This window comes from Drosophila innubila (assembly GCF_004354385.1).
Source record: "Drosophila innubila isolate TH190305 chromosome 3R unlocalized genomic scaffold, UK_Dinn_1.0 2_E_3R, whole genome shotgun sequence".
Taxonomy (NCBI): domain Eukaryota; kingdom Metazoa; phylum Arthropoda; class Insecta; order Diptera; family Drosophilidae; genus Drosophila; species Drosophila innubila.
Genome location: NW_022995380.1, coordinates 26,232,081 through 26,259,039, shown reverse-complemented (window position 1 = coordinate 26,259,039; position 26,959 = coordinate 26,232,081). Strand labels below are relative to the sequence as shown.

Below are 26,959 nucleotides of genomic sequence, written 5' to 3'. Positions count from 1 at the left end.
ATGAAGCACAGTAGAGAATTCTTTTAGGCTTTTTATCAAAATATAATATGTAAATTTTATTTGCTGAAATTAAAAATAAAATTATATTAATATATCTTTTAATTTTTCTTATAGCTATTTTGGTTTTGGAAGCACACCCCTTGGTTCAAAAGCTCAATTTATATTTTTTAAATTATTTTTGAATTTAAGAAAAAAGAAATAGAAAAATAACTTTTGATTTTTTAATTAAAATTGAAAATTAGAATTATATTATGATTTACCAATAAAAGTTAAGATTTAATAAGCAGATTAAATTAATTTAAAAAAAATAAATAATTGTTAGTTACGATCCCTGAAAACAATATCTCAAATAAAGTATTAGTTTCATATAAATAAATTGAATTTATTTTACAATTGTGAAAATTTGCTATGCTTTTTTATTGGACTTTATAGGATTTATATTGAAACGTTCGCTAAGTTCCTGTAGGACGTAGAGTGTGCAGGGCGATAAGATTAGCCCGCCCTGATCATCAACCATTTGCATATGCTGATTCTCCTTGTCACCGGGAATCAAGGGCGGCTGGTTTGGATTGCAGGGTAACACATTGCGCAGCAGCTGATGGAAGTCGGCCAGTCGCTCCTCAAAGGATACACAAAAGCGCATCGGATCGATGGCTATATAAACCTGACCCAGATCTGCCATGTCCTGATCAAGCGAGAACAAACCACGACGTCCCAGCTGTGAGGCATAGCGAGCACCTGTCATCACACCACAAAGTATATCGACCATTGCGGCCACTCCGAATCCTTTGTGCTCCGGCGTAAAGGGATGCAGACGCTGTGCCCGCAGAGCCGCTGCAGTGCTTGTCGTGGGGTGACCATTGCAGTCCAAGGCCAGCTGAGGGGGTAACTCCTGCAAATACCCATTGCAGTAATCCAGTTCGAGCTGTTGAATGGGATAGGCAGACATGCCAATGTCTACAAGGAACTGCTCCTGTGTGCTTGCCGCCGCACAAGCTATACAATTGTCCCCCAAAAGTGGCTCAATTCCACCACTGGGCACCAGAATTGGCAGTCCGTTCGACAGGCACAGACCAATCATACGCTGCGCCAACGCTTGGCAGGCATACCAAGAGGCCATGCCAATGTTGTTAGACCTACGCGCCGCCACAAAGCCAATCCCCTGATCGCGCGCCTTGAGCATGGCCAAATCCATGCTGAAATTGGCAACCACCGGACCAGGTGCATTTTGACCATCGACCAGGGCCAGAGCCTCGCGTTCGCACAGCACTTTGGGCTGCATACGTGCATCGACTCTCAAATTGAGCAGATCAGATGCAATGGAGGGCAGGCGATGAATTCCCATGCTTCGCTGTCCCATGTAGTCGGCGGCAATTAAGGCATCTGCCATCTCGCTGGCGGCCTGCAACGGTACATTCATGGCAGCAAATACATCACTGACAAACCGCTGTACCTCAAGCACATTCACCAGGGCTCCAAACTCCACATCCGATTCTCTGCTCGCAATTGTCGGCGGCTTCTGTTGGCCCTCGCAAATGTTTAGCACATGGCGAAGATTCCGCCAGAGCACCTCGTTGCCCGGGCCTGAAGATTTCCCCCCTGCATTATCCTTTTTATTAAAGTTTATCCTTTGCTTAGAAGTTGGCGTGCCGCTTCCTTCACAATCCGAACCACTTTTTGAGCTGGACGTGGCATCAGCCATTGGCTTTGGACGCACTTTTCGTAATACATCTAGAATACTTAGAATTCTGCGCATTCTGATGTATGAATATTGCTTAAGATAAAATAAAATACATTTCTAAAAAATATTTGAGTGAAATAACAAATCTTTGTAGCTTATTTTTAATTGCATGAAGAACAATATATCAGGGACTGAAAATAATGATTATTATTCAAAATAGCAACATAAAAAATCAACCATAAGGAGAAGTTAAATTTTTGTTTTGAATGTACCAAAATTTTTGTTATTTGTATATCTCTGCAAACAGCTAATAAACTTTTACTTGAGTTATAATAGAAAAAATTCAAAATTAATGGTAATTTAAAGACTTGATTTTGTAAATCACGTTTAATAATTATTTGTGATCAAAAAATTTTAGAATAATTATTATTTTTGATTTTTATTTTAATAATCTTTTATAAGTCTTTGATTTTTTTTTAAATAAAAGACTTTGAAGACTTTTATTTTATTCATCAAAAAGACTTGAAAGACTCATAAAAGACTAATTTAAAAAAATCAAAAAATAATGATTTATTTTAATTTTTATTTTTTTCAATAAAAGTAATTATTAATTTGTATTTATAAAATAAAAGTCTTAAAACAACCAACAACCATAACAGTTATGGTCCCTGCAATATATATGTATCAGGTCTGTTCCGGTTTTCACTTTCACTTTTATAGGATTTTGTAAGTACATAAAAATTATATTTTTTCACTTTATCAGACGTAAATCTACTAACTCAAGGGAAATTAAATATTTTCAAAACAAAATTAAAACAGTTTAAAGATTTTTACTTTCGAATAAATCTTGCAGAGAGTGAAATCCAGAACAGACCCGTATATTAAACAAAACAGCCTGCACTATTGCTATCAAACACACCATTATAATATAATTATGAGTTATTAACAGATGAATTGTTATCTAGATTGAATAGCGTGTCTCTCCAGTTATCTATTCTAACTGCTTATCTGGTCACAAGTGTTTGAAACTTGTTCCAAAGTTTCAGTAATGAAGTCCTTGTTGTTAGCATGTCCAATGTTTGCAATTGAAATGTCTTGCGTACAACCGTCAATTATACTCGCTGAATGTCCTTTTGAACTCACAATGCCATAGAGACAGTCCACAAATATTGCCTGTTCCTTGCTATAGCAATCACTGACAAAGCCGCTTCCACTATCCCCCTTACAAATAAATGCATTCCTAAGTGGTGTTATGCGATAAAAATGTAGTTCGCTTACATTTGTTACTTTGGCTATAACTACATTTAAACTCAATTTACCAAATTTATTTAAGTCATTCGAATCCCATGAGCAGACACGACCTTGATCCGTAGTATAAAGATTCTCCCTATTGACATTGCTGAGCCATGGCAGGCAAACAATTGGGGATATCATATTGTCTTTCTCCTCGATGTGCATAAGAGCAGTATCGGCCCTAAAGTCTTTGGGTACATAGTATCTTCATTCAAAAAGAAACAAAGAAAAAGAAAGAGTTGATTAATGTATGGTTAATATAGACTTAGTAATACGAATACTTACGTGTTAGTGTATATATATTTAACTGACCAGCCAAAGTCGCTGCTGACAATACTTGTGTTACTATTTGAAGGACCCACTCGAAACAAGTGATGATCATAAATATTTTTCGTGTTGGTCCTACAAACGCAATGTGCGGCAGTCAAGACTAGATTATGTCTTATAAGGACACCACCACATATGTGTTCATAGTCGGTACTAGTTCCTTTTTTAAAGAAAATGGCCAATGTCCAGCGTGTTTGTTCAGGATCAATACGAACTGCGTTCTTTGTTAGGCCTTCCTTAGTGGACACGCCGCAATCGAGCGAACACAAATTGTCCATATAAGTACTATTCCAGTTACGCCAGGTTCCATCTTCCTCGCAGTAAATTGTTGGCTGTTCACCATGTTCTTTGAATCCATCTTTGCAACGCAATGTGACTTGACCACCTGGGGGAAATGGTGTATTACTTTCACACGGTATGTATTCGCCATTAGTATTTTTGCAACTCGGCTTCAATGAGTCTCGGCAATGTAACAAATCTCTATTGCAGAACTCTAAATGTAATTAAGCATATAGTTAGTTTTCTGCGGTTTTTAAATCATCATAAATCATCATTACTTACTGATACATCGAGGTTCCGTGAAATCGAAACCATTATTCCATTTCTTATTCCAACAATCGAATTTCGAATCCCAATTTACTGTTGTTGGATACAAAGAATAGCCGGGTTCACACTCGAACCTTACATCCATGTCATTGATAGGTGGCATCACCGGTGTTAAGCAGTCCATTTCATCACCTGTACATTTGTATATTCTGAGTATATCTTTGTATTTCGAGTATGTGTCTATTCGGCATCCGTTGATTCCATTTGTATCTGGATCCCTGTTGATCCAAGGGCCAATGCACTTGGGCAGATCGTGTCGCCATTTGCCTGATATCATGCACACATTCCACGCCTCGCCAGTCACATTAATTTTACTGTTGTAGCACTTGAAGTGAACTGGCATATTGGCATATACAAATCGGGTTTTGTTACTGGGTTGATAAAATTTCGTTATCGATGAAAATCGCAAACCATTCTCCAAAGGCTCGTTACACTTAACTGCCGACCTTTGTTGCCATCCTCCAGCAAATTCACAAACATTTTCTAACTCATCGGAGCCATCGATGCAATCATAATTGTTATTGCACACAAGTTCTTTGTTAATGTTTTTCCCATTGGCACACTGAAAAAGATCTTGGTCGTATTTCTCTATGCATAGCTCCACGGACTCGTCGCGACCATCTGGGCAATCCACCGCCCCATCGCACATCTTAGATTTGGAAATGCACTTATCAGCAGCGCATTTTAATTCATAGCTAGAAAAACTTAAGATGATCTAGTTGTTAGCAGTAGTATTCAAAGTAAGTGCATATATGCAAAACCAAACAGTCGGCTGAATAAAAAAAGGTTATAAATTCTCATATCTCAGCTAAGGAATGGAAAATTGTTCAATTGGAATATTGAGGGAAAATTTAATTAAATTAATTAAATAACGTAATTTATCTAGAAAACCCAAAAAATTTAGTTTTAAGCAAATTTTCCTACTTTATACAATTGCTCAAGAATTTTTGAGTGCTTTTAAAAAACTTGAGTGCAAAAACTAAAATCTTTCTAAATAAGAAAAATAAGAACCGAAACCCGAAACGTTTGTACCGGTTCACTTTCGGTACACTTTTCCAAAAATTAATTGTTGTCTTCCGTATGTATATAATTTTGCTTTTTATTATAAAAACATTGAAATTGAAGTTAGGTTTATCTCGATAAAAATACGAGCATATGGTACGTATGTATGTACAAATCTGTTCTTTTATTTTTTTTTTATAAAATTTAATTATATTTTGTTTTAATTTAATGGCTGTATCGGTACGTACTGGTACTGAGACCGGAACCGAAAGGAAAATACCGAAATAGAACCGTTTACCGAAATAGTTGTTTCGCGACGTAAAAAAACCAAATCCGGAACCGATATTTGTTTCGGTTTGATTCTCTGATATTTTCAATCAGATATAAATGTTTAGCTATGCTGTCTGCGACCCTTAAACTCATTGCTTTGCTTCATAATACTAATACTTAAATATATGTTTAATTCATACATATTAGTCTCATAGACAGACCTTGTAACCAAAGGGTTCAAGTTTAATAAGCAGTTAACCATGTAAAATATATACTATTTTTTCCTAATCAGTATTTATAGTCTATCTGTCTGTCAGAGGCGATTGGAGCCATAGCTAGTTTGTTACTTAAGTAAGTACTTAATACAAGTATAAACTTACGCTCTGCATTCATTTTTGGGATCTAATATATTGGTCTTTCTGCCGAATCTTTCATCGCAGTGTATGGGCGATTCATCGGAACCATCAGCGCAGTCAACCTGCTCATTGCACCATCTGTCATAATTGATTCTATTTCCATTTGCACAGATAAAAGTATTTGGTATTGCATCATCTTCCAGACTTTTACAATGAACATAGGCCTCATCGCTGCCATGCAGACAGTCCTGTTTTCCATTGCACACAGAACTATAGTTTAAACACAATCCATTTTCTTCACATTGAAAAATACAGGGCTCATAACAAAATATGCGACTTAGCATCACTAATTGGATTAGCACCAAAGTTATCCAAGTACATCGAACGAACATATTTTCAAATTACTTGACCGAGCTCTCGATTCGCACTGAGCGTTTATCGGTTTCAAAATATAAAATATGTGGAGACATATGAGTAACTCTTAACCCTCCAGAGAAATTAATGATAAGCAGCTCACTCAAACGTATACTTAAAACTCTTGCGATAGCTTTGAGCACGGTCTGTGAAAGCTTTAAGAATTTTATGAATAACTAAGAGGAAGTACACTCTACAACAAACTTTCGAGCATTTCAGTTGCATTGGATTATAGTAATTTCGATAAAACTTACACTTATTATTTGTTTGAAATTTTTTTTAGGTTTATAAATATTGTGAATTTTATTGAAAAAAATATATATTCGATTTTGATGCAAATATTGTGGTTTAAATTTCATTGCAACAATGAAAAAGGGTATCTGAATGTTTAGTCTTTTTGACTGTTGAAAGCTTTCTTGTTTTTATCACAATATATATACATAGGCATAATTGAGAGAGTAACATGTAGTGCTTAGCAGCTCTCAGCCAGTGAAACTGAGACAAATACAAATTAATCATGCTGCAAAAGTTATACAATACAAGCTGATTGGCAAAAACCAAACATGTCAGCAAACTCATTTATGGCATTATTACGCGTAAAATAAAATGCGAAAATTTCCTACTGGCTTAATTGCAGGTGAAGAGAAGCGAAATAAGGATGAATGCTCTACATTTGGAAGCTAACTATCAAGGCGAAGTCTACACACACTTTGCCCATAGATAGTGTAGTGGCAAAAGCGGAAGTTACGTGCCACAGCGATTGAAAGACAATTTTGGAATATCTCAAAGCGCGCTCAGGGAAAGCAGGTTGAACTTGTCGACCATGTGGCAATGTGTCCAACAGCTGCAGCGGCGGCTCCTGCTCTCCTGCGTCCTTATCAGTTGGCTTGGCTGTGTCAGTGCCTCCACCAAAGACTTGTACACGGGTGCCCGGCTGGGACATCGAATAGTCCAGACACGTTACGGACGCTTACATGGTCTCATTTTGCCATTGGACAACTTTCGTTTTCTTCGCTCTGTGGAAGTGTTTCTGGGCGTGCCATATGCCACGCCTCCAACCAAACAGAATCGGTGAGTGGCATATATAATGAATAATGGGATAGTAAATATAGTAAATCCTATTTTTAATCAGGGCTGGGAATACTGAATAAATTTTTTAATCAACACCTGTTAACTAATAAATAAATAAATTTTTAAATACTACAGTTTTTCCAGCGAAAAATATTTATTTTATAAACTTGGTTGAATACTCCAGTCTGCAGTTAATTACTTTTAAATTGTAATGATAATCTTTATTTGCAGCTTTAGTCCAACACGTGCTCCAGCACCCTGGGATGGCATTAGAATCTCGGATACTTACAGTCCCGTCTGCCCGCAGCATTTACCCAATATTCAAAATGAAACCGCCGCCTTGGAGAAAATGCCGAAAGGGCGTTTGGAATACTTGAAAAGACTACTTCCATTTCTTGAGAATCAATCTGAAGATTGTTTATATTTAAACATATTTTCGCCTGTGAATGGTAAGCGATATTTTCAAATTACTAAATTCGAAATTCTGCGCAGTAAAGATATGTTCTTTTTGATATTTCAACGAATTTTTAATTTTTCTTAAACCTATTTATATACTTAAAAACGATAGATCAAATTATTCGGCTTGTTCATAAATGCATACAAGTAAAACATACACATAATTGCATATAACTATATTTGAAATAATTATTATTATTTTTTCAAATGAGAAACATTTAAGTACAGATTGACCTCTACATTTAATTTTATTTTTCAAAGAAATTACTTGTTTTTCTTTAGTATTTTTGCGCATAATATAACAACCCCATAAATTTGATAAAAGCCTTTTTCCACAGTATAAATCTAACTTAAGTTCAATTTATTTAGAACAATCACGTAATGGCAACAATTTCTGCATAAAACGTTGTACACACACTAAGATAGACTTTTGTATTCACGCACATAGCTTTATCGCAAGCTCCCTCGTATCGGAGACTGAGCCCAGAAAGACAGAGTAGCAGAAAAGTAGAAAATTAAATATAGAAATAACTTAAGCACAACAATCTGGGTATTTTTAATCTGCAGTATCCGTATGCGCAGTGAGAATGGGAGGCAGCAAATCACGGCTAACTCGATTAGCGACCTCTTTAATGATATGAGGGTGCAAATGAGGTAGATTATGTTAGACAGTCAACCTTGCTGCCACTATAAATTTTGATTTTCATTGATAGTTTGCTGTGATGATAATAAAGCATAGACTATGGGTACTTGTATAGTTATATTCCTGGCCTCAATATTTATTTTGCAAAGCTTAAATTGATTTTAATTTTTCATAAAATATAGGTTAAGTGTAAACCAATTTCAAACCCATTCAGTAATCTATGTCTAACTTGGCTAAAATGTGTGAGGCATAGTATTTAGGATCATCATTACTTTTTAATTAGCATTGAAAAAAGTAGTGCTAGTGAAAAATTATTTAATTGGCATAAATTAAAAATTTTTCGTTAGCATTAAGTAATGCCAATAGCTGATAGCTTTTCCGATATTTATCCGTTACTTTCATCCGATAAATTTATCCGATAGTTGTATCCGATATCTTTATCCGATAGTCTTATCCGATATTTTTATCCGACATAAAATTATCGAATAAAACTATCGAATCAAACTATCGGATAAAACTATCGGATAAATATATCGGATGGAACTATCGGATAAATATATCGAATAAAACTATCGTATTAAACTAAAAATATGGGATAAATATTTATTTTAATTACAAAAAGCCCTCCTTTAAAAGATACATACAAATGTATTCATATATCTTACTACAATTACAATTATTACAATTTGGATTTCAATTGAACAGCTGGCGCAAACGAGAAGAAGCTGCCCGTCATTGTCTTCATACACGGCGAGTCATTTGAGTGGAGTAGTGGAAATCCTTACGATGGCTCTGTGTTGGCCAGTTATGGTGAAGTGGTTGTCGTTACTCTTAATTACCGTCTGGGAATATTGGGTAAGACATTGTTGCAATTGTGTATGTTAATGTGCTCAATACAAGTACGCATTCAATTACGCTCTGCCATTTGGTTGACAGGCTTTCTCAATGCGAATCCCAGTCCGCATACACACGCACGTGTCGCTAATTATGGTCTGATGGATCAGATGGCGGCCCTTCATTGGATACAGCAAAACATACAAAAGTTTGGCGGTGATCCAAATGCTGTGACACTGGCTGGACACGGCACTGGCGCTGCCTGCATCAATTATCTGATGACCTCGCCCACAATGGTGCGTGGCCTCTTTCATCGGGCCATACTCATGTCCGGATCGGCGTATTCCTCATGGGCTCTGGTCGATGATCCGGTGCTCTTTGCCATTAAGCTGGCTAAGGAGGTGAATTGCTCCATACCCGAGGATTTGAATAGACATCACGAACAAATTGTCGACTGTCTCAGGGATGTGCCACTGGAAGATCTCTATGGAGCTGATATTCAAGCGCCCAACTTTCTGACATCATTTGGGCCATCGGTAGGTTTTTACAAAAAAAGTGTTTACAATTTCATATTTTACATAATCATAAAATGTAATCCAAAATATTTGCTGAAAGTTTTCTCTTGATTTTTTTTTTAAATTCTAAATATTAAATTAAAGTATCTTATACACTAAATACTAGCAAGCATATTAAAACAATTATAATTTTTTTTTTTAAAAAGTATACAATTCAAATGGCAGCAAGCTGCAAGAATTTTATTTGCCATAGAACTTTAACTTATCACAAAAAATGTTTCAAATAAAATTTAATACTCACAAATGAATTGACTTGAAGCATTTTCGTTTACTCTCATTCTTGTCCGTATTTAGAGCGTTTGTCTGAGTCATCATCTTTCTTTATGAGTTTACCTAAGTCAAAGGCTCGAGAGTAATTTCGGGTTGTTTCCTATGTAGTATCGAGTATCTTGCCTTTTATGTGCTTTGTGAAAAATCTTTACATTTTTTCACGCCGATTTTCGTTTGACTAGTTCTTTGGTTCATTTTTTCGGCATATGCTTGAACGAATTTTATTACTTACTTTAGTTAATGCATTTGCTTTGTGCCTTGCTTAAAAAGTGTACATCAAGTTGTTTTTTTTTGTGGACAACAATTGAATGTTTTAAGTCTTCGTTTTGGCCTCTTTCTGACTTTTTAAAATTACCTCCTCCCTTTTACTTTTGGCTTCTCTTGCTCAATTTCAATTTAGGTTGATGGCGTTGTCATACGACCCGGACATTCCAATCTTGATATCGATGATTTAATGATGCGCAACTCGAAGCGTTTAACACCGGATGCTGGTTCCCAGTCGGCTGGTGGCAATGGTGGTGGATCTGGCCCTGGCTCGGCATTTAGCGGTGGCTCTGGCTACTTTGGTGGTGCAAGTGCCACGGCAAACATTGGTGGACATTATGATGTACTCTTCGGTGTTGTCACTGGCGAATCGATTTGGCGCTTCAGCGCCCACGACATACAGAATGGCTTCGAGGGTGAGAGACGCGATAAAATCATACGCACTTATGTGCGCAACGCTTACAATTACCACCTCAATGAAATATTCTATACGGTGAGTACAAATCAGTCCAGGCTATAAGTAATCAAAATTACAGCATCAAAAACTGCCAATCTCCATGCCCAGTACAGACTATTTGTTGAGATTCTGCGGCTGATTGCAGCTTTTCTATGTCTTCTGACTTAAGAGATGGCCAAAACGGAAGATTAAAAAAAAACAGCCTTTACAGAAATTTGAAAAAAATATGTTTATTATAAAAATTTAAAATAGATATTTATGAATTCAATCTTATTCGCTTATATTCAAAGTATATGAGGTGAAAGGATTTACTCGAATTTAGGAATACAATGTTCAACTTAAGCTTTATTTACTATGCATTGGTATAGTTCATGTTGAGTATTACTTGAATCCCACAAAAAAAAACCTCTATACGAGGTAAAAGTCTAGTGACGAAAGCAATTTCTAGCCCCAAAATTTCCGCAGTGATATTTCATAAAAGTGCATTAAATATGAAAAGGAGCTGCAGAAGCAGAGGAATATAAAGTCATGTAAAATTTTGGCACATTTGGGTCTGTACAAGTACAAGTGTAACTGTAATTATAAGCATCCAAGAGAACACAGTGCGTATGAGTAATATTTGCTACAACAATGAGGGCGTCATAAACGGTGGCTAAATATCATGTTGTATGTTTACGCTCAGCAGCTTTTCAACGTATTATTTTATTTTCTGTTTGCTATTCTTCTTTTTTGCATGTTGTATTTATTTTCATTTTGAATTTTGTAATGCGCAAGCGAGCGAAATGGAAGGCAGTTAACACGCCATTGCAGCCAAAGCATTAACGCGCTTTATTTGGCAAATGTGTGAATGTGTTTTTGTGTGTACTTGTACATGCATTGGCAAGGACACTGTGACATGTATACAAGTATAGTATCTGTGTATCCTGTATATGTACGAGTATGTATTTACACGTATGTGGCACATACACCTACTTAAAAACGCACAGGCTACACTTAACCCAAATCACAGCAACAGAAGCAACAGCAACCAGCAACAACAAGAGTCAACAGTCAGCTTTATCCACATTCACATCCACATCGTCATCCTCTTTCCCATCCTAAGACACATCATCATCGTCAGTCGACGCTGTCACCATTTGCCATATTAAAACCAAGAATACCTCTGTATATACTTGTGTGCCTGTGTGTAGTTTAAGTGCACACAGACACGCACACATGCGCACATGACACAGCCGTAAATTGCCAACGCATATATCACGATTATAGAGCATACATTCATTCGAATTTACTTCATTATAGTCGTACTCGTACTTATCTTCAGCAAGAGCCTGTTGTGTAGTGTAAAGTAATGCCACATGTAGTATATGCGGTAATCTTAAGAAATATCTCTCTAATTAGACCTAGACACTACTTTTACTTAACAAAATTACATCCTCCAGCTAGATTCCAAAGATATTCGATTCAGCACTGCTTAGAAGTTGTACTTTTAATGGGACTCTCGCATAAAAATATATTGTAATATTTATCTGCAAACTTTTTATGGGGTGAGCTATAAAAATACGAGAAGTGCACCCTTTTAAGTATTAAATTATGCATGACATCGATTTTACAGATGCATTTTGTGGTTCTCTTAACAACCCACAGATGGTGGTAAAATAATAATAACCACAGCAAACATCAGCAGGGGCAAAATCCGCTTGTAATCCCAGTAGGATTTTACTTGGCATGTCCACACATCGAGCATACATATGCACATGTATATCCTCTATATATAAAGCCAGCCCATTTTGTTGTTCCTACTGTATGTGTATTTATTCTAGTTTGAGTTTTGGCCCTCATACAACAGTTTCAAATGCAATAAGCGCATTTGTTATTGAATTGCAAGTCACCATTGCCTCCGTATAAAGCCCTAATAAAGCCTATATTATATAAAAATTTAACAAATTTTAATTATTTTTAAAAACACACTAACAGTATTGGCCAAATCTTAAGCGCCCATTTAGGTCTTTTTTTTTAAATAATATTTTATTTATGAAAAAAAGTTTTTAATTTTTTTTTTTAGAATGTAATTAGAGGTCAAATCATGATCAATATGACATTCCGCTTGAAAATCGGTTCAGTTTTGATCAAGTTATGACAGTTTGAAGTTGGTCAGACTGCGGATTTAGCCATTTTACAAATCCAAATTTTTGTTAAATTTCACATGATTTTTTACAAAAAAATGAAAGGTCTCAGAACCAAGTTAAAAGTGTTGTTTTATACTAATTACGATATGAGGAGTTGATTAAAAGTGAAAACTTGAGATTTAAAATTTTGAATTTTCAAGATATCAAAGGGGGGACCCTTAGCATCGAAATCGAATCTAGGTCGAAAATAATTAAATTTTCTAAATGAACTAAAATTGAATACAGAATGAATTTAGAGGTCAAATCATGATCAAAATGACATTCCGTTTGAAAATCTATTCAGTTTTGATCAAGTTATGACACTTGGAAGTTGGACAACTCTTTGACCTAGCAAATTTACCACAACTGTATCGGTACAAACGTTTGACAGTGAATTTTCATTCGGTTACGGTGTCAGTTACAGTACTAAAAATGAAACGGTTAGTTTCGGTTAACGGTTCCGGTAGCGGTTCCGGTGTTATTCTCTGGTTATTATTTATTTATTAAAACAAAACTTACGGAGTTCAGAAATTAAAAAAAAAAAAATTTAATTTTAAAAATATTTTAGGTTGTAAATCTTATTAGACAAAACTTAGGTATGGATCTAATTTATTATAAATAATCTTGAACCATCTCTGTGCACAGATCGTGAACGAGTATACGGATTGGGACCGCACCTCACAGCATCCAATAAACACGCGTGACACTGCGGTGGCGGCTCTATCGGATGCTCAGTTTGTGGCGCCTCTAGTGCGCACTGGGGATCTATTGGCAGCTCAATCTCCGCCACCTGTGAGTTCATCAACTCCCAGTGGCGCTGGCAATGCAGCGGCATCAACATTGGCTGCATCCACACAGCCATCGGGTCGCTGTTATTTCTATGTATTTGACTATCAGACCAAAGATGGCGACTATCCGCAACGTATGGGTACGGTGCATGGTGAAGATTTGCCGTACATATTCGGGGCACCGCTTGTAGATGGCTTCAGTCACTTTCCGCAAAACTATACCAAGTCGGAGACGGCGCTGTCGGAGGCCGTGATGATATTCTGGACGAATTTCGCGAGAACCGGGTAAGTTAAGTAGTTGAAAACACGCATGCTTCCATCATTTGCATTATTTAGACGGTAAAGCCACTTACACTAATTTGTCAGGCAAGCGACGTTACTATCTCTATTCTAAGCTCTTCTTTCGTGTGCAACACTTAGCGCTGATTGTCCGCGAAAGAAAACAGGTTTTTATCTCCTGCAGCAGCGCTTTCAGCTACAGTCTTACAACACCTGCCCGACTGTCATAAAGCAAACAATGTAAAGCCCTGCATTTTAAGCATTTTCTATTTGTGCACGCAGCTCAAAAAATGTAGAAAATTGCACAAATAACTATAGTGTTGGGCCAAACAAAATTCTTTGTAACACATTTCCGCGCAACTGTGTGCAGCTTTCTCTCTCACTCTCTTTCTATCTCTATCTAAATGTCTCTATCTGTCTTTCCATCTCCACAGCAATCCCAACGAACATCATCGCCAGGACTCAGTGCTGCCGGTTTCAAAGGAGCGCAATCGTTTCCGCAGCATCACCTGGGAAAATTATGATCCGTTGCATCAAAAATATTTGGAAATAGGTGAGATGCCATGAAGATTTACATTTTCCTTTCTATTTTTGTTAGCGTTGTATGAAAAAACTCGTAACTGTCTGCAAGTTGAAAAGATTTTAAAAATATTAAAACTTCTTAAAAAACTAAAATTAATTTTGCTTGATTAAAAAAAACTTCAATTAAACATATTCCTATGAAGTATTTATGTGTATTCAACACAACAAAAAAAAGTTTTTTTTTGTATCTTAGAAAAATTAAAAAAATTTTTAAATTTTTGTAAAAATAAAGTTAAATTTACCAAGAATTTGCCACTGTCAAGAACAACAAGAAAATAACTTTTAAATTAATCAAAATCACAAAATTAAAAATTGTCATAAATTGTTTTATCTTATAAAAAATGTCTGCTGCAAATTTAAATTGTATTTTAAAATAAAAAAGGACTATGATAAGGTTATTAGCTAACTCTAATGAGTTGACTTAAGTGCAAAGAAATAGCCCATAAAACGTACAACGTGCAGTACACAAAAGATAAAAAAAGAATTCGATGAATTGCCAGATAAGAGCAACAACTTTATGAGCAGTTTTTTTGTATAAAAAAATACAAATTATAATTTAAATTTTAAAGCATAGCAACGAAAAGAGATAATAGCGAATTCCAGAGATAACAGCAACACGGAAGTGGCTTTCAAATCCAAGCGACAGCATGACTGATCGACTTTCAGCTACCCTATGCTGGTTATTTATTCAATTTTATTGGTACGAAACTGTCACATAGATTAACGTGCTTTGACATTTTTCGAAACAGCATACCTTTTCGCTTTAATACAGGGTATATGACTGAGGCCATATAACACCGGGTACATAAAGCTTTATGTGTGCTCAAAAATTATGCCTTTGCGTCATGTCAAATTTGTGCAAATGGTATTAAGTTAAAAATGTTCACACCTTTTTTGTATAACCCAACGAGGCAACAATTTAAATTTTAGAACATAGGCTTTGCATAATGGTAATGAAATTTGCAGCGCCTTTATCAGATATCATTTAGAAATTTTACAAAAAGAATTTACATTACATAACCTTTAAACGTTAAATATATAAGTAGGAGGCTTTTGTGAAGGAATTTACCTGTTTATGATTTTGAGTCATTCATAATAAATGGGGATTGTGCTGTGAAGAACGCAATTTACGCTCATGTTTACATAGAAGTAAGACACATAAGATATATAAAACTGATATTTTGCATGCTTTGTTGCTTTTTGTTTGAATTTAATTGAAAGGACATGCTGCTGTCCTTGTCCTCGCCCTCGTGCTTATGCCTCTTGACTTGCCTCCTACGGGGGCGTGTTTGAAAGGCTTCAACTTTTACTCAATGCTCCTGTCATTGACACACAATACGCACAAAGGATGTAGTTGCAAAGGATTTTTGTTAACGCCCACGAATGATTGGGAGTTTTGATTTGATATGCTGAAAACCTGAAATCGAAATCCATTTGAATTGACTCGAATCGAATCGAATAGAATTATGTGAATACGCTGCACACATCTGTTCTCACAATGCTTCGGATCGGGTACAAAGGCACATTCCGACCAGATTGAACCACACACATGTACCTCCATCTCACACACGCACACTCAAAAGCATACATATTCGCTAAAGGTTGAATTGAAATTATTGTCGCATAAATTATACAGATCTTAAGTGTATGCAATATTTATTCACTTACTCGTATTCACAACCGTCACTTCAAATGCACTGGAGCGAGTCAGCTTTTAAAGATTTTTGTGTACGTGTTTGTTAAGGATATGTTAGCAAAAAATTAAAAGGAAAAAGTATAATCAACCATTTGATAAGTTCAAAGCTTGGAGACTCTGACTGTTTTTCAAAGCGAAATGATAGAGATTTAAATGGATATTTTTACAAATCAAATATTCTAAATTAAAACAAGTAAAATAAATAATTAATGGAATAGGCATACAATTCATTATTCTAAACACAAAAAAGTAAGATAAAGTCAAGGATTTGATTAAAATGCTCATACAGAATAATTAAATAAAATTAATATTATTTTCTTCTTTGAAACATTGTAGTTTAAACGTAAGTTAAACTGTTTTATTAAGTGTTTTGCCATAGAAAACGGAGAACAGAGAAAACTACATGTTGTGAGATTTGATTTTTAGTAATCTAACTGACATGGAAGTCACAGCTTAAACTAATAGATTCACTTAGATAAAAAAAATGAGCACTTTAATGTCGTTCAGTCAGTTAAATAAACATCAACATCAACTTTGAGCTAGGCTTACAGACAAATGGAAGAATAAGATGTCCTCAAGTGTGGACACTGTCTCATCTTTCTGACATGCAAATTTATCAAAAGCAACCCAAGGCAACAAAAACAAAAACAACGAGAAGAGCCGTTAGCAACTGAAATAGTTGACACCTGTTTAATTTGCATGCATGAATACCATCGAAATTCCCATGATAATAAAGATGTTTATATTAATGTTTTTGTATTTTTTCTTTTTTTTTGTATTTCCTCTACATATCTACAATCTGTGAGAAGGCATGAAGCCGCGCATTAAGAATCACTTTCGGGCTCACCAACTCTCAATTTGGCTGCGTCTAATACCGGAGCTACATCGCGCCGGAATGGAGGATGTGATAGCCCGGCACAATCTATTTCGCAATCATGACGATATGGAATTGTACGAGGGACCCGTTAAGCCAGATCCATTTGGCATCTCAGCGGCTGGCGGCTCAGCAATATCGTCGTCATCCTCCTCCCCGTCGTCGCGTCTCCTGTTTATCGATGAGCAAATGATGGTGAAGAAAGGACGCGTGCTGAATGCCTCAGCCTATTTAAATGGCATATTGGGTGGTAAGTACCATGACTTCTAAGAAATACAAATGATATCAATTGCTCTACGTATCTTTGTTTTTTTTTTGGCACTTGACTGCGGTAAGTGAAATAGTCAACAGTTAGTTCAGGAATTTAAATTAAACAATTGTCGAATTGTCTGACAAAAAGACAGACAACTTCTCTAAAGTTTCTATAGTTGTCATTTAAGATATTTACTCGACACAAACTGAAGTCAAAGCAATGTTATGTTTAAATATTGTTGAGATACAAATGTCTTTGACCATTTGACCTTAGGGCTTGCACAGTCTGTTTAACTATATATCCTGTGCAAAATGCTGAATAAATCTTTAAAATTTTAAACTATGTAAATTGTTTGGTATTTGTGCCAAACTATATAAATAATTTTCTTTTGTTTTTTTATATTTTGAAAAAATAGGTAATGGTATTTGCTGTAATACATTAAATAAGCCAAATAAAGAATGAGCCATGAAGTCCACATTGCAGCTTTTTCGAGAAGATTTGTTTACACTTGGCAAAGGGCTTGGGCCTAGTCTGGCAATGTCTGCTTACTTCAGTTTTGTGGTGTCACGAGTTGAATTGCAAATTGCAAAGTTGGCATTATGTGCCTGGACCATGACGTTTCCATTTGTGTGACCAACTGACCCAACTCGACCCCCAGCTGTGCCTTTACTTATTGAAGTTGAGTCCAAACAGGGGAGAAAGTCAGCTTTTGGCTTTCGAATTTATATTGTGTCGAGTGCTGACTTTTGAAAATGCACTCAACTGTAATCTGTACTAAGTATGTGAATGCTTAGGCTATTGTTGGATAGTGTAGCCTTTCACTCTCTCTCTCTCTCTCTCTCAATTTTCTCCATTGAACCTAATACTCGTATGGTCCATTGTCAGAGTTTTGCACTCAACAGAAAAGCATAAATTTCTCGTTTACATTGCTTTTGGGTATATCAAAGTTTCTATTTTTTCCCAATGTTCTTAAGCAACATTTTAGCATTCTTTTTAGCTACAAACGCAAGCTTTGCATAATTTTTTATACACTTGCCGCCCAAGCTGAAAAACTCATGAAGCCAGTTTATATAAAACTCATTGTAGAACTTTTTCAACACTTACCCTAAATTAACAGCAAACTTTGATGCTGGATGAGATTCTCTCAACTCCTTCTCCATTTACTCGTTTTATATACTGTCCTTTGATACAACTGGCAATTGCAAAAGCGGGCAGCTGTCTCGTCGAAACAGCGACAATGTTGCATGCAACTCAAACATCAAATCCTTGTGGGACAAGTTGCGTGGCAAGTACTTGACAAGCAGCTCCGTCGACGCCGTTTGCTTATCTCACAGTCGAAAGTCAGACAGTCAATTTTAAACTCAAAACTCTCTGCTCGCACTCAACGCAGAGCACTTTGACTTGGCCAATACAAAATGCATTAGTTGGCGGAGTGTGGGGATTTCGACGTCTTTCCTGAGGGGGTTTACATAAGCCACTGCAGGTTCTCACAACCTTGTGTAAATTAAAAGTTATAGTAATGTTGATTTGGCTGCAATCCAAATGTCTTGTGTGTACCTTTGAACATACAGATGAACTCTTTAATAGAACTGTAGACAAAGTTTTGGAAATGGAAATATATAGTACTTATTCTATAATTATAATAAACTACTTTAATAGAAATTTTATATATCTTGAAAGTATTTTTTTACAAAGGCAAATTTACCATTGCTTTATGTAATAACATAAATATTTGTTCGCTTTTTGCTCAATGTTTTGTGTAAACTATTTTGTGTGAAAATTTCAGACTTGTAGCTCTCACCGTTTGGGATCCCCATTGATCAGTCAGTGAGTCAGTCAGGACAAAAAGATGGAACATTTAATATATTCATTGAATAACAAAAATAAAGAAAAACTGACCGTAACTTTGGGACTTAGGACTTAAGCCAGACTATATGTAAGTTACTAGTGCAAAAAACAAGTAAATTGATACAGAAGATGGAAAGATCTGAAAGCACATGACTAATTGGAAAGGCAAAAACCCACATACCCACAAAAGCAGTATATTCACCCAAAATAAACAGTTCACCCATCACCCAGTGACTTGTGGTAGCCATTGAGTGAACTGAAAATGAAGAGTATTTTATACCATCAGAGTACACAAAATGTTTGTTTCAATTAGTGCAAGAGATGGAAATGCTGAAGAACTAAGTTTTGCCCCCATCAAAACAAAATCAACAAAAAGCATTGAAAGCGACAGAAAAAGAGAAAAATCTGAGAAAAAACTCTTTGAGAATGCAGTGGAAGAAAAAGTAGAAGAAGATGATGATAAAATGCTGGAAATGCGACAAACAGCTGTCAGCTTGACAGTCGAGGACACTAAGTCAGGCCAGGCCAGGTTAGTGCAGAATAAGCCAGAACAGGCCATAAAATACCAAAAAAAAAGAGAGAGAGAGCAACTGCCTCATAGTGTCATATGAAAGAGACATACTTTGACATGCTTTGCAAACTGTGCACCTTGAGTTCTTGTTGTCACCTCAACGTCGGGTCGTGACTTTGGCCAAGAGAAAAACGCGAGTGCGCCAAGGTAGCACAAATATAGCAAAAAAGGCGAAAGATAGAGAGCCAAGATATTCACAAAAGCAAACTCTATGTAAACAAAGAAACCGCACAAATCAAAAAACCAGCTGCACGTAAAAAAAATCCATTGAAAAACATTTGAAGTTGAAGTTGAAGTCGGTAAGAATGGAATGAATGGCATGGAAATGAAATTTGAAATGTGTTGAAGTATTCAGGTTCTAGTTCCTTTGCCTTTGTATGCATCATATGATTTCTTTCAACTTTCAAGTGTTTTTACTGAATCGATATATATCTCATAACTAGAATGACGTTGAAGTTTTTGAGTAGCTAAACCACAGACACTTCTCTTTGTTTATTGCACTTTGCTTGGCAGATGGCTGCACATTCAAGATGTCCATAATTGCAGCTGAAGAAATACAGATTTGCATCAAAAATTGCCAGTAAACATTGGTTGAAAACATTTGATTTTTCTGGGTAAGACAGCTATTTATATTTCCATGTTACTTGGAGCTATTTAAAGCAAGGTGTATTAGCTGTATATAAATATTTGCAAACTTAAAATAAAAAAAATTCGGTGGCACTTGTTTTGAAGTTTTATCAAGTCAATTATGTCATTACGTCAGTCGTTTACAAAGAAGTTAATGCCATCTTTAATAAATAAATATCTAACGATATAACTGTGGCGCTATAAATTGAACAATATTTAAATAATGTTTCATTAGATTTAGTGGCAGTCTCTTGTTTAATATCTTAAGCTCTGTTGCTAGATCAAAATACAATTTATAATAGCAATACAACAATTTAAAATATATTATATTGTTTTTGTAAACTTACCATGCATTCACAAGTAAATAGTAGCAATACTCTTTAGTTTTTTAAATGTATAAAAAATACATAAAATCTTTTAGTGGTACCTTAAATATTTAGAAAACTAATATCTAATAAAAGTTAGAAAGTGTTTTTGCATTTATTTTCATACGAAATATGCTGAGTGTTGAGTCCGTTTGATTAAAGCTGAAATGCCAACATTTGTTTGCTACAAATTTGCATAAGGTCTTTGGTTTACTTTAAGCTGCGTCCGGAGACGAAATGTCAAACTTTAAGCCGTAATAAGTCGGCGCAAATTGAAATATCGCCTGACTGCTTTGCTAGGTAATCACCTCTTAAATGCTTTGCCTCTCTGGAGAGTTTAGCATCAACTGCTGTCGCTGATATCTAATTTATGCAAGGTTATTTAATTGAGGATACCCAACACTGCCAACATTTTGCATGCCAAGCGAGATCTGGCTAGAAATAAGGCCAAGCAGAGGAACATTTAGAAGGGGGCATTTGTAACCTAAGTTGATTTTATGGCTGGTTTTTTGTCAGTCCACTAATTAAAGGCGCATTAAGCACGAGGCAGCAGAAGCCAGCTCTTCAGACCAGGCCAAGGCAATCTCTTTTTGGCTTGTGCTCTGGTTATCTGCCTCAAGTTGCTCCGGCCATGTGTCCTCGTATATAATTATCTAGGGTCCTTGAAGGTATGCGACGCTTGTTGGTCTGAGTGTGACTTTAACTCAAGCACAGTCCATGCAATAAAACCAAAATGAAATTAAAATTAAAAGGAATTAAAATAGAAAACCTTCTTTTACTTAAAAATAAATGCTAAATGGAGCGTTTTGATAAACAGCTTATTGTGGGGCACTTATAAATGCTCGAGTAACTTACTACAACTCTGTGGGTGTGTTATTTCCAGCTCAGCTCTTCTTTTCCTCTCCCCCGGCTCTACCACTCTTTTTCTATGTAAGGGGTCGCAACTTATCTGGTTATGCTATTTTGCGAGGGGTCCAAAGTGTTTGCTCCTCAAGACCGTCAAGTGACAGGTTGAGTGCATTTAATTGCCATACACAGTCAGAGACTCGTCCAGTTGGTGTTATTAATAGTAAGATCTAAAGAGATGTAATCAGTGGCCACTCATTCTTAGTTTCGCTGAGTGTTGCTATCTTGTAGCACGTAAAAACAATAGGTAATTTAAATAGATCAGATGCAACAGCGAGCTTTTCGAGATAATAACTAACACAGAACTGCAAAATAATGACAGCAGAAAGTGCAAAACCATCGGGGATTAATTTTAATGAATATAGAAAAAATAAGAGTCTTGTCTTATAATCTAACTAATGTTAAAATCCATCTAAACGATATCGTTTTGTACTCTTATTGCTGACAAACTTAATAAATACATAGAAAACTTTGTAAGATCGTCATGATTTTGAGAGCTCGTATAATAAACTTTAACATAAAGTCATTGAACTTTAAGAATTGTTGCAAATTTTTTCAAGTAAATGGAATTTTGTAATTTCACATCATTTCATAAATAATATGCTCTTATCGCACTAGCCGACAATGCGTTTAAAAAAAATAAGCTTATCAAATTGAATTGCAATTTTAAATGCAAATCAGGAAGCTTCTAAATGTCACTTGGCGAATTTTCCCACGAGATATTGAAACGAAGAACAGCAGCTCGAGGAGTACTTATTATTTGATACTCGGGATGATTGTCTAAATATTTATGCAAAATACATGCACAAGTCTTTAATCTTATGGGTAACTTTTGCCGAATTGCTTTATATGCGGAAAATTGAAAAGCAAAACTTTTCAGACAGTCGACATCGACACTCATACAACCACTTGATACATACATACATACGTACGAACACTCAGTCACTGTAGTCTTGGCATAAAACAATGCACAGAGAAAGTAGCACTTGAAGCAGAGACAAAAAAAGACAAAGCAACTCAACAAAGCAAAAACATCATCAACAACTATACAAAACACTTGAGCACATTGACAAATACATTTTCAAGGAAGTAAACTTCAAAAGCCTTTGTATTCGCATACGTTTGCAGCCCGTTTTTTGTATTTGCCAGCACATCATATATAGAATAAATACAATAAAACAATGGAAAGAGAAGCTCATTCAAATGCTACACAAATGCTTTATGGAAATTATTTGTGGATGAGCCTCCGAAGCATCAACAAAGCAACAACTTGTCACTAAAAGCGAAGTATTAAAGTTCCTTTGATTTTGCTTAAGAAAGTAAAAGAATTCCTATACTGCTCAATTCTTAAAATGTATATTTTGTAGCTAAAAAGTTAAACAAAATATTAAGTATACGAGCTGTACTATGATTTCTAAATAAATAATGCAATTTCTTTAATATATTTTAAGTTCTCTTATTGATGTCAAAATAAGAGGTATTTTTAATATTTAATTTAAAATTCCACTTGCAACACAGAAAAGAATAATCAGTAAAATTCTAAAAAAATTACCGCCAGATTTGTTAACTGTGTTTATATTATTTAGTACAAAATTAGTCAATTGTGAAATGCCAATTTGTGTGTGTGTTTATTTGAACTCTGCTCAAGATGGTTGCGAATATGTTTGTAAATTGTACATAGCGTAATTGCATAAGAAACCATTTGCAGTCTTACGTGTCGTATGCGCAATATGTCAAGTCAAGGCAGGCAATTTGTCCTGTTTGTAATTGCCTATTCGCATTTTCCCTTATCGTTAGCCAGGCAGCAAACAACAAACCAGCAAGTTGTTTATGCAACATATTAATATGCATCAGATCTCACTCTCTCATTCCCACATTCTCTCCTCTTCTCTTTCAGTTAGCACCGTGGAGCCGAACAACATGTATACGACGTGTATACCAATTGGCAGCAACTACACGGGCACAGGCGGCGGTGTTTTCGCACCAACAACACTGGCGAATGCCTCGACGGATACACTGGCATCCGGATTCGAGGCGGCCGGATATGCGGCCTATTCGACGGCGCTGAGCGTGACGATTGCCATCGGTTGCAGTTTGCTCATATTGAATGTGCTGATATTTGCGGGCGTCTACTATCAGCGGGACAAGACACGGCTGGAGGTGAAGACACTGCAGAAGCAGTATCAACAGCGCAGCATGCATCAGCAGGTGCCGTATCCGCCGGAGCCCATTAAGCATGCCCATTATCACATGGGCCACTCGCAGAGCGCCAATGTGATTGTCGATGTGGAAAGCCATGGCCAGGATTCGGCCGGACAGGCGGCCATGTTGCTGCAGGCAGCCGCCGCTGCCGCCGCCGCAGCCAATGAGGCAGCAAAGCCACCGCCACCGCACATATGCGCCAACACGGGCATGCAATTGGTCAGCCAACAACAACAGCAACAACAACAGCAGACAAATCAGCAGGTGGGCGGCAGTGGAAGTGCTGCCATGGAAGCCGCCAAGGTCGCTGATAACTTGGCAAAACAGCAACAACAACGTGAACATATGCAAATCAAGAGCATGGGCATTGCAGGCGGTACACAGAGCTTTGGTCGTGCCAGCGGTAACGGCAACAACGGCACTGCCTCTGTTCTTGTCGCCGGCAACAGCGTTAGCTACAATCCCGGCCTAATGACTCTGCCCAAAGCTAGCCAATTGCATCATGCTGCAACTCTGAATTATGCGCGCAACACGGCCGCTTTGAATCTGGCGGGCGGTGGTACCGCTCTCGTCGACGGTCATGGCAATGTGCTGTTAACCAGCACAGCTGCCACAGCTGCCACAGCTGGCAACGCTGACTGCATGACACTGCCACGTAACCTCAATCTGGCGGCAGCAGCGCGACACAATCCCAATACAGGTGAGTTGATGAGAAAATATTTTTTAAGCTTGCCACGAATTCCACACCAGCAACAATTTCAAATGCAATTGAACGAATTGGTTTTGGGATCAACCAAAATTGAAGATGAGAGTACACTGAAAAAAAGAACAACTTCTAGTATTAAGAACATTCATCTTAAATAGTTTGTTTCTAAAATAAGAACATTTTAAGACCATATTATTAATACTAAGAATTTTAATCTAAAAAATCAAGAATAAATATCTTAAATTGTTAGGAAAGTTTTATATAAATATGTACTACTTATTTCATGTAAAACAAATGATGGAGAATGGTGAAGAAAATGGAGAAACCGCTTCAGTTGTAAAAGCAGTAGACGCCGGTTCAAATCCCACTCCCGTAGCAAATTAAAATAACATTTATAAAATTACCCAGGCAGAATAAAATGTATAAAAGTCAAAATTAAAAAAAAAAAACAAAAATTATAAATTTAAAAAATCATATTTAATTTTTTTTTTTTTATTTTAATTTTAAGAACATTTATAGCCTATTTCCACGACAGCACATTTGGCTCATTCGACGCCATTTTCATCATCTGGCCCGAATGTTGACTTAATTTCTGTATAAAATCCGAATGATCATTTTGGCTCATTCATAATGAATGAGCCGATTTTTTTGTCATTCGACCCTGTGAATTTCAGTATTTTTTTATCGAACACGCGATGTTTATCGATAAACTCTTAAAAAAAAAAGCAATTATCACCTTAACCAGCTGTTTTCATCAATAAAATCGGTAGCCATTAAATTTGTGCCAATTATAATATTATAATAAATAATAAAATGTTGTTATTGTCTGCTTTTTATAATTTGTGCACAGAAGCCGAACAGCTGCTTTGCTTTAAGTGTCTTAACAGTTTCACATTTGGTCGTGGAAAGCCACATCCAAATGTGACCAAATGTGAGTGGTCGTGGAAATAGCCTATTATTCTTAAAATTTAAACTTCGTTTTATTTAAAATGTTCTCAAAACCAAGATGTGTTTTCTTATCTTATCTTTTCTTAATCTAAAAAATTGCATGTTCTCGACGTATTTTTTAGACCAAAGTTCTTAGTTTTGAGACCAAAATCTTGATTTTTAAACATTTTTTATTCTCAGTGTATTTTCATTATTCGTTGGTATTTTCAGTTTTGCTTTTGCTTTTTCACGTCCAACGGTGTGCAAGAAATGCAAACAAAACTACATGCACTCAAGCTAAAGGTATGTGTAGCACATGCATGCTGCATGCCACATGCTGCAACAAGCCAGATAGGAAGAAAACCATATTGCTGGCAGGTAGCAATCAAGTAAAAACACGATAAGATTTCATTTCATTATGGAGTGACTTTCTCTCTTCTCTTCCGGTTTTATTTCACATGAAAAATGCTCAGCACACTTTTTATGTATTTTAAATAAAAGCAGACAATCCAGCTGAGTGTTTTCTCTGAAAAATATACTAGAATTTGTCTTACAGATTAACGGAATTAAAAAAGCATATTCTAAAAATAATGGGATTAGGTTGTGATTGTTGCAGTGAAGCAAAACAAACAAACAAACAAAAATCCAAAATGTGGAAGCAATATGGAAAATGGCACTTTAGCAACTATTAAAAATATTACATTTATGAACAAAAAGTGAAAGTTAAACCATTCTCTTTGAGTTAGGTAAATTATTAAAGTAGCAGATTTAAATGCATGCCAATTCGCTTAAGGAAACATCGCAAAAAACAGTCTAACAGTTGCCAATGATTCGCATAATATATTACATATTTTGTAATAAGTATACATATATGCTCGTATGTACAAAAAAGCTTCAGCTAAATAAAAACACAGCTGGTATTCGGGCTGCTTGTTAGGCGTTGCCAAACAAAAGTAAATATTTCAAATGTGAATGACGAGGTAAAATTATATGAAAGAGGGATCCGTTATACACATAAATTTTCTTGCAAAATCACCCCAAGCAAACAAAAACATTGCTCAATCAAATTGAATGACATTCAATCTGGTCTAACAAGACCAAAAAAGAAAAACAAAGTCCCCCGTGAGTAAGCTCAAATATGTCCGCGTGAAAATTGAAATTGTACTAATCAGCCACAGAGTTCGATCAGGCAAAAGAAACAAACAAGACCGAGAAAACATTTACGCTTCACTTAAGTTCAACGCACTTGTGACTTTTGACCACACTTTTGCCGTCTGACATCGGATAGAATCAGCTTCGAGAGCAGCAGCAAAATCAGCATCAGGAGTAGATTCGAATCCATTGCTCAAGCTTCATCCGCATCCTTCACTGACTCTGCTGGATGGTCACAACGGAAATTGTTGTACAAATTATGCTTCGGTGATTGCCAAGGCTTTAATGGAATTTATACCCTGTAGAATTGCTGCAAAGAGTATGTGGATGTGTCTGTGTTAAAAAAAAACTACAAAAGTGTTGACTTATTCTTTTTTTGTCTATCGATAATAATTGTTTTATGTAAATGTAATAGAACATTCTTCAGAAAATTTATTATTAAAGTATTATTTGTTATACTTCTTAAATTGGTATAGATATACAGGTGTGTTCCAGAATC

General features: G+C 36.0%; 3 protein-coding genes across 3 annotated transcripts in view; 1 reads left to right on the top strand and 2 right to left on the bottom strand.

Annotated features, from left to right (window-relative positions):
- Positions 1-357: 357 nt before the first annotated feature.
- On the bottom strand, positions 358-1,819 carry LOC117792401 (2,3-diketo-L-gulonate reductase). The gene has a single exon (XM_034632532.1). It carries the CDS (start codon positions 1,754-1,756, stop codon positions 407-409), a length of 1,350 nt encoding a protein of 449 aa, XP_034488423.1. The 5' UTR covers positions 1,757-1,819; the 3' UTR covers positions 358-406.
- Positions 1,820-2,470: 651 nt separating this feature from the next.
- On the bottom strand, positions 2,471-5,651 carry LOC117792400 (modular serine protease-like). Its single transcript, XM_034632531.1, has 4 exons — positions 5,560-5,651; positions 3,863-4,602; positions 3,260-3,794; positions 2,471-3,179 (listed from the first exon to the last, which is right to left on the bottom strand). The coding sequence occupies exons 2-4, from the start codon at positions 4,554-4,556 to the stop codon at positions 2,678-2,680; spliced, it is 1,731 nt and encodes a 576-aa protein (XP_034488422.1). The 5' UTR covers positions 4,557-4,602; positions 5,560-5,651; the 3' UTR covers positions 2,471-2,677.
- A 1,121-nt stretch (positions 5,652-6,772) lies between these two features.
- LOC117789488 (neuroligin 4-like) overlaps positions 6,773-26,959 on the top strand; it is a 42,279-nt gene continuing 22,092 nt past the window's right edge. Inside the window, exons 1-9 of the mRNA XM_034628518.1 lie at positions 6,773-7,020; positions 7,252-7,469; positions 8,825-8,974; positions 9,056-9,489; positions 10,199-10,555; positions 13,330-13,757; positions 14,186-14,304; positions 16,839-17,153; positions 23,371-24,375. Coding sequence (XP_034484409.1) covers positions 6,773-7,020; positions 7,252-7,469; positions 8,825-8,974; positions 9,056-9,489; positions 10,199-10,555; positions 13,330-13,757; positions 14,186-14,304; positions 16,839-17,153; positions 23,371-24,375 — 3,274 coding nt within the window. The remainder of the gene's footprint in view (positions 7,021-7,251; positions 7,470-8,824; positions 8,975-9,055; positions 9,490-10,198; positions 10,556-13,329; positions 13,758-14,185; positions 14,305-16,838; positions 17,154-23,370; positions 24,376-26,959) is intronic.

Bases quoted from the DNA above. Each gene is read 5' to 3' on its own strand.
- LOC117792401 (XM_034632532.1), bottom strand. From the start codon at position 1,756: ATGCGCAGAATTCTAAGTATTCTAGATGTATTACGAAAAGTGCGTCCA.
- LOC117792400 (XM_034632531.1), bottom strand. From the start codon at position 4,556: ATGTGCGATGGGGCGGTGGATTGCCCAGATGGTCGCGACGAGTCCGTG. The intron at 3,795-3,862 runs GTAAGTAATGAT...AATTACATTTAG, and splicing joins CACGGAACCTCGATGTATCA to AGTTCTGCAATAGAGATTTG. The intron at 3,180-3,259 runs GTAAGTATTCGT...TTTTGAATGAAG, and splicing joins AAATATATATACACTAACAC to ATACTATGTACCCAAAGACT.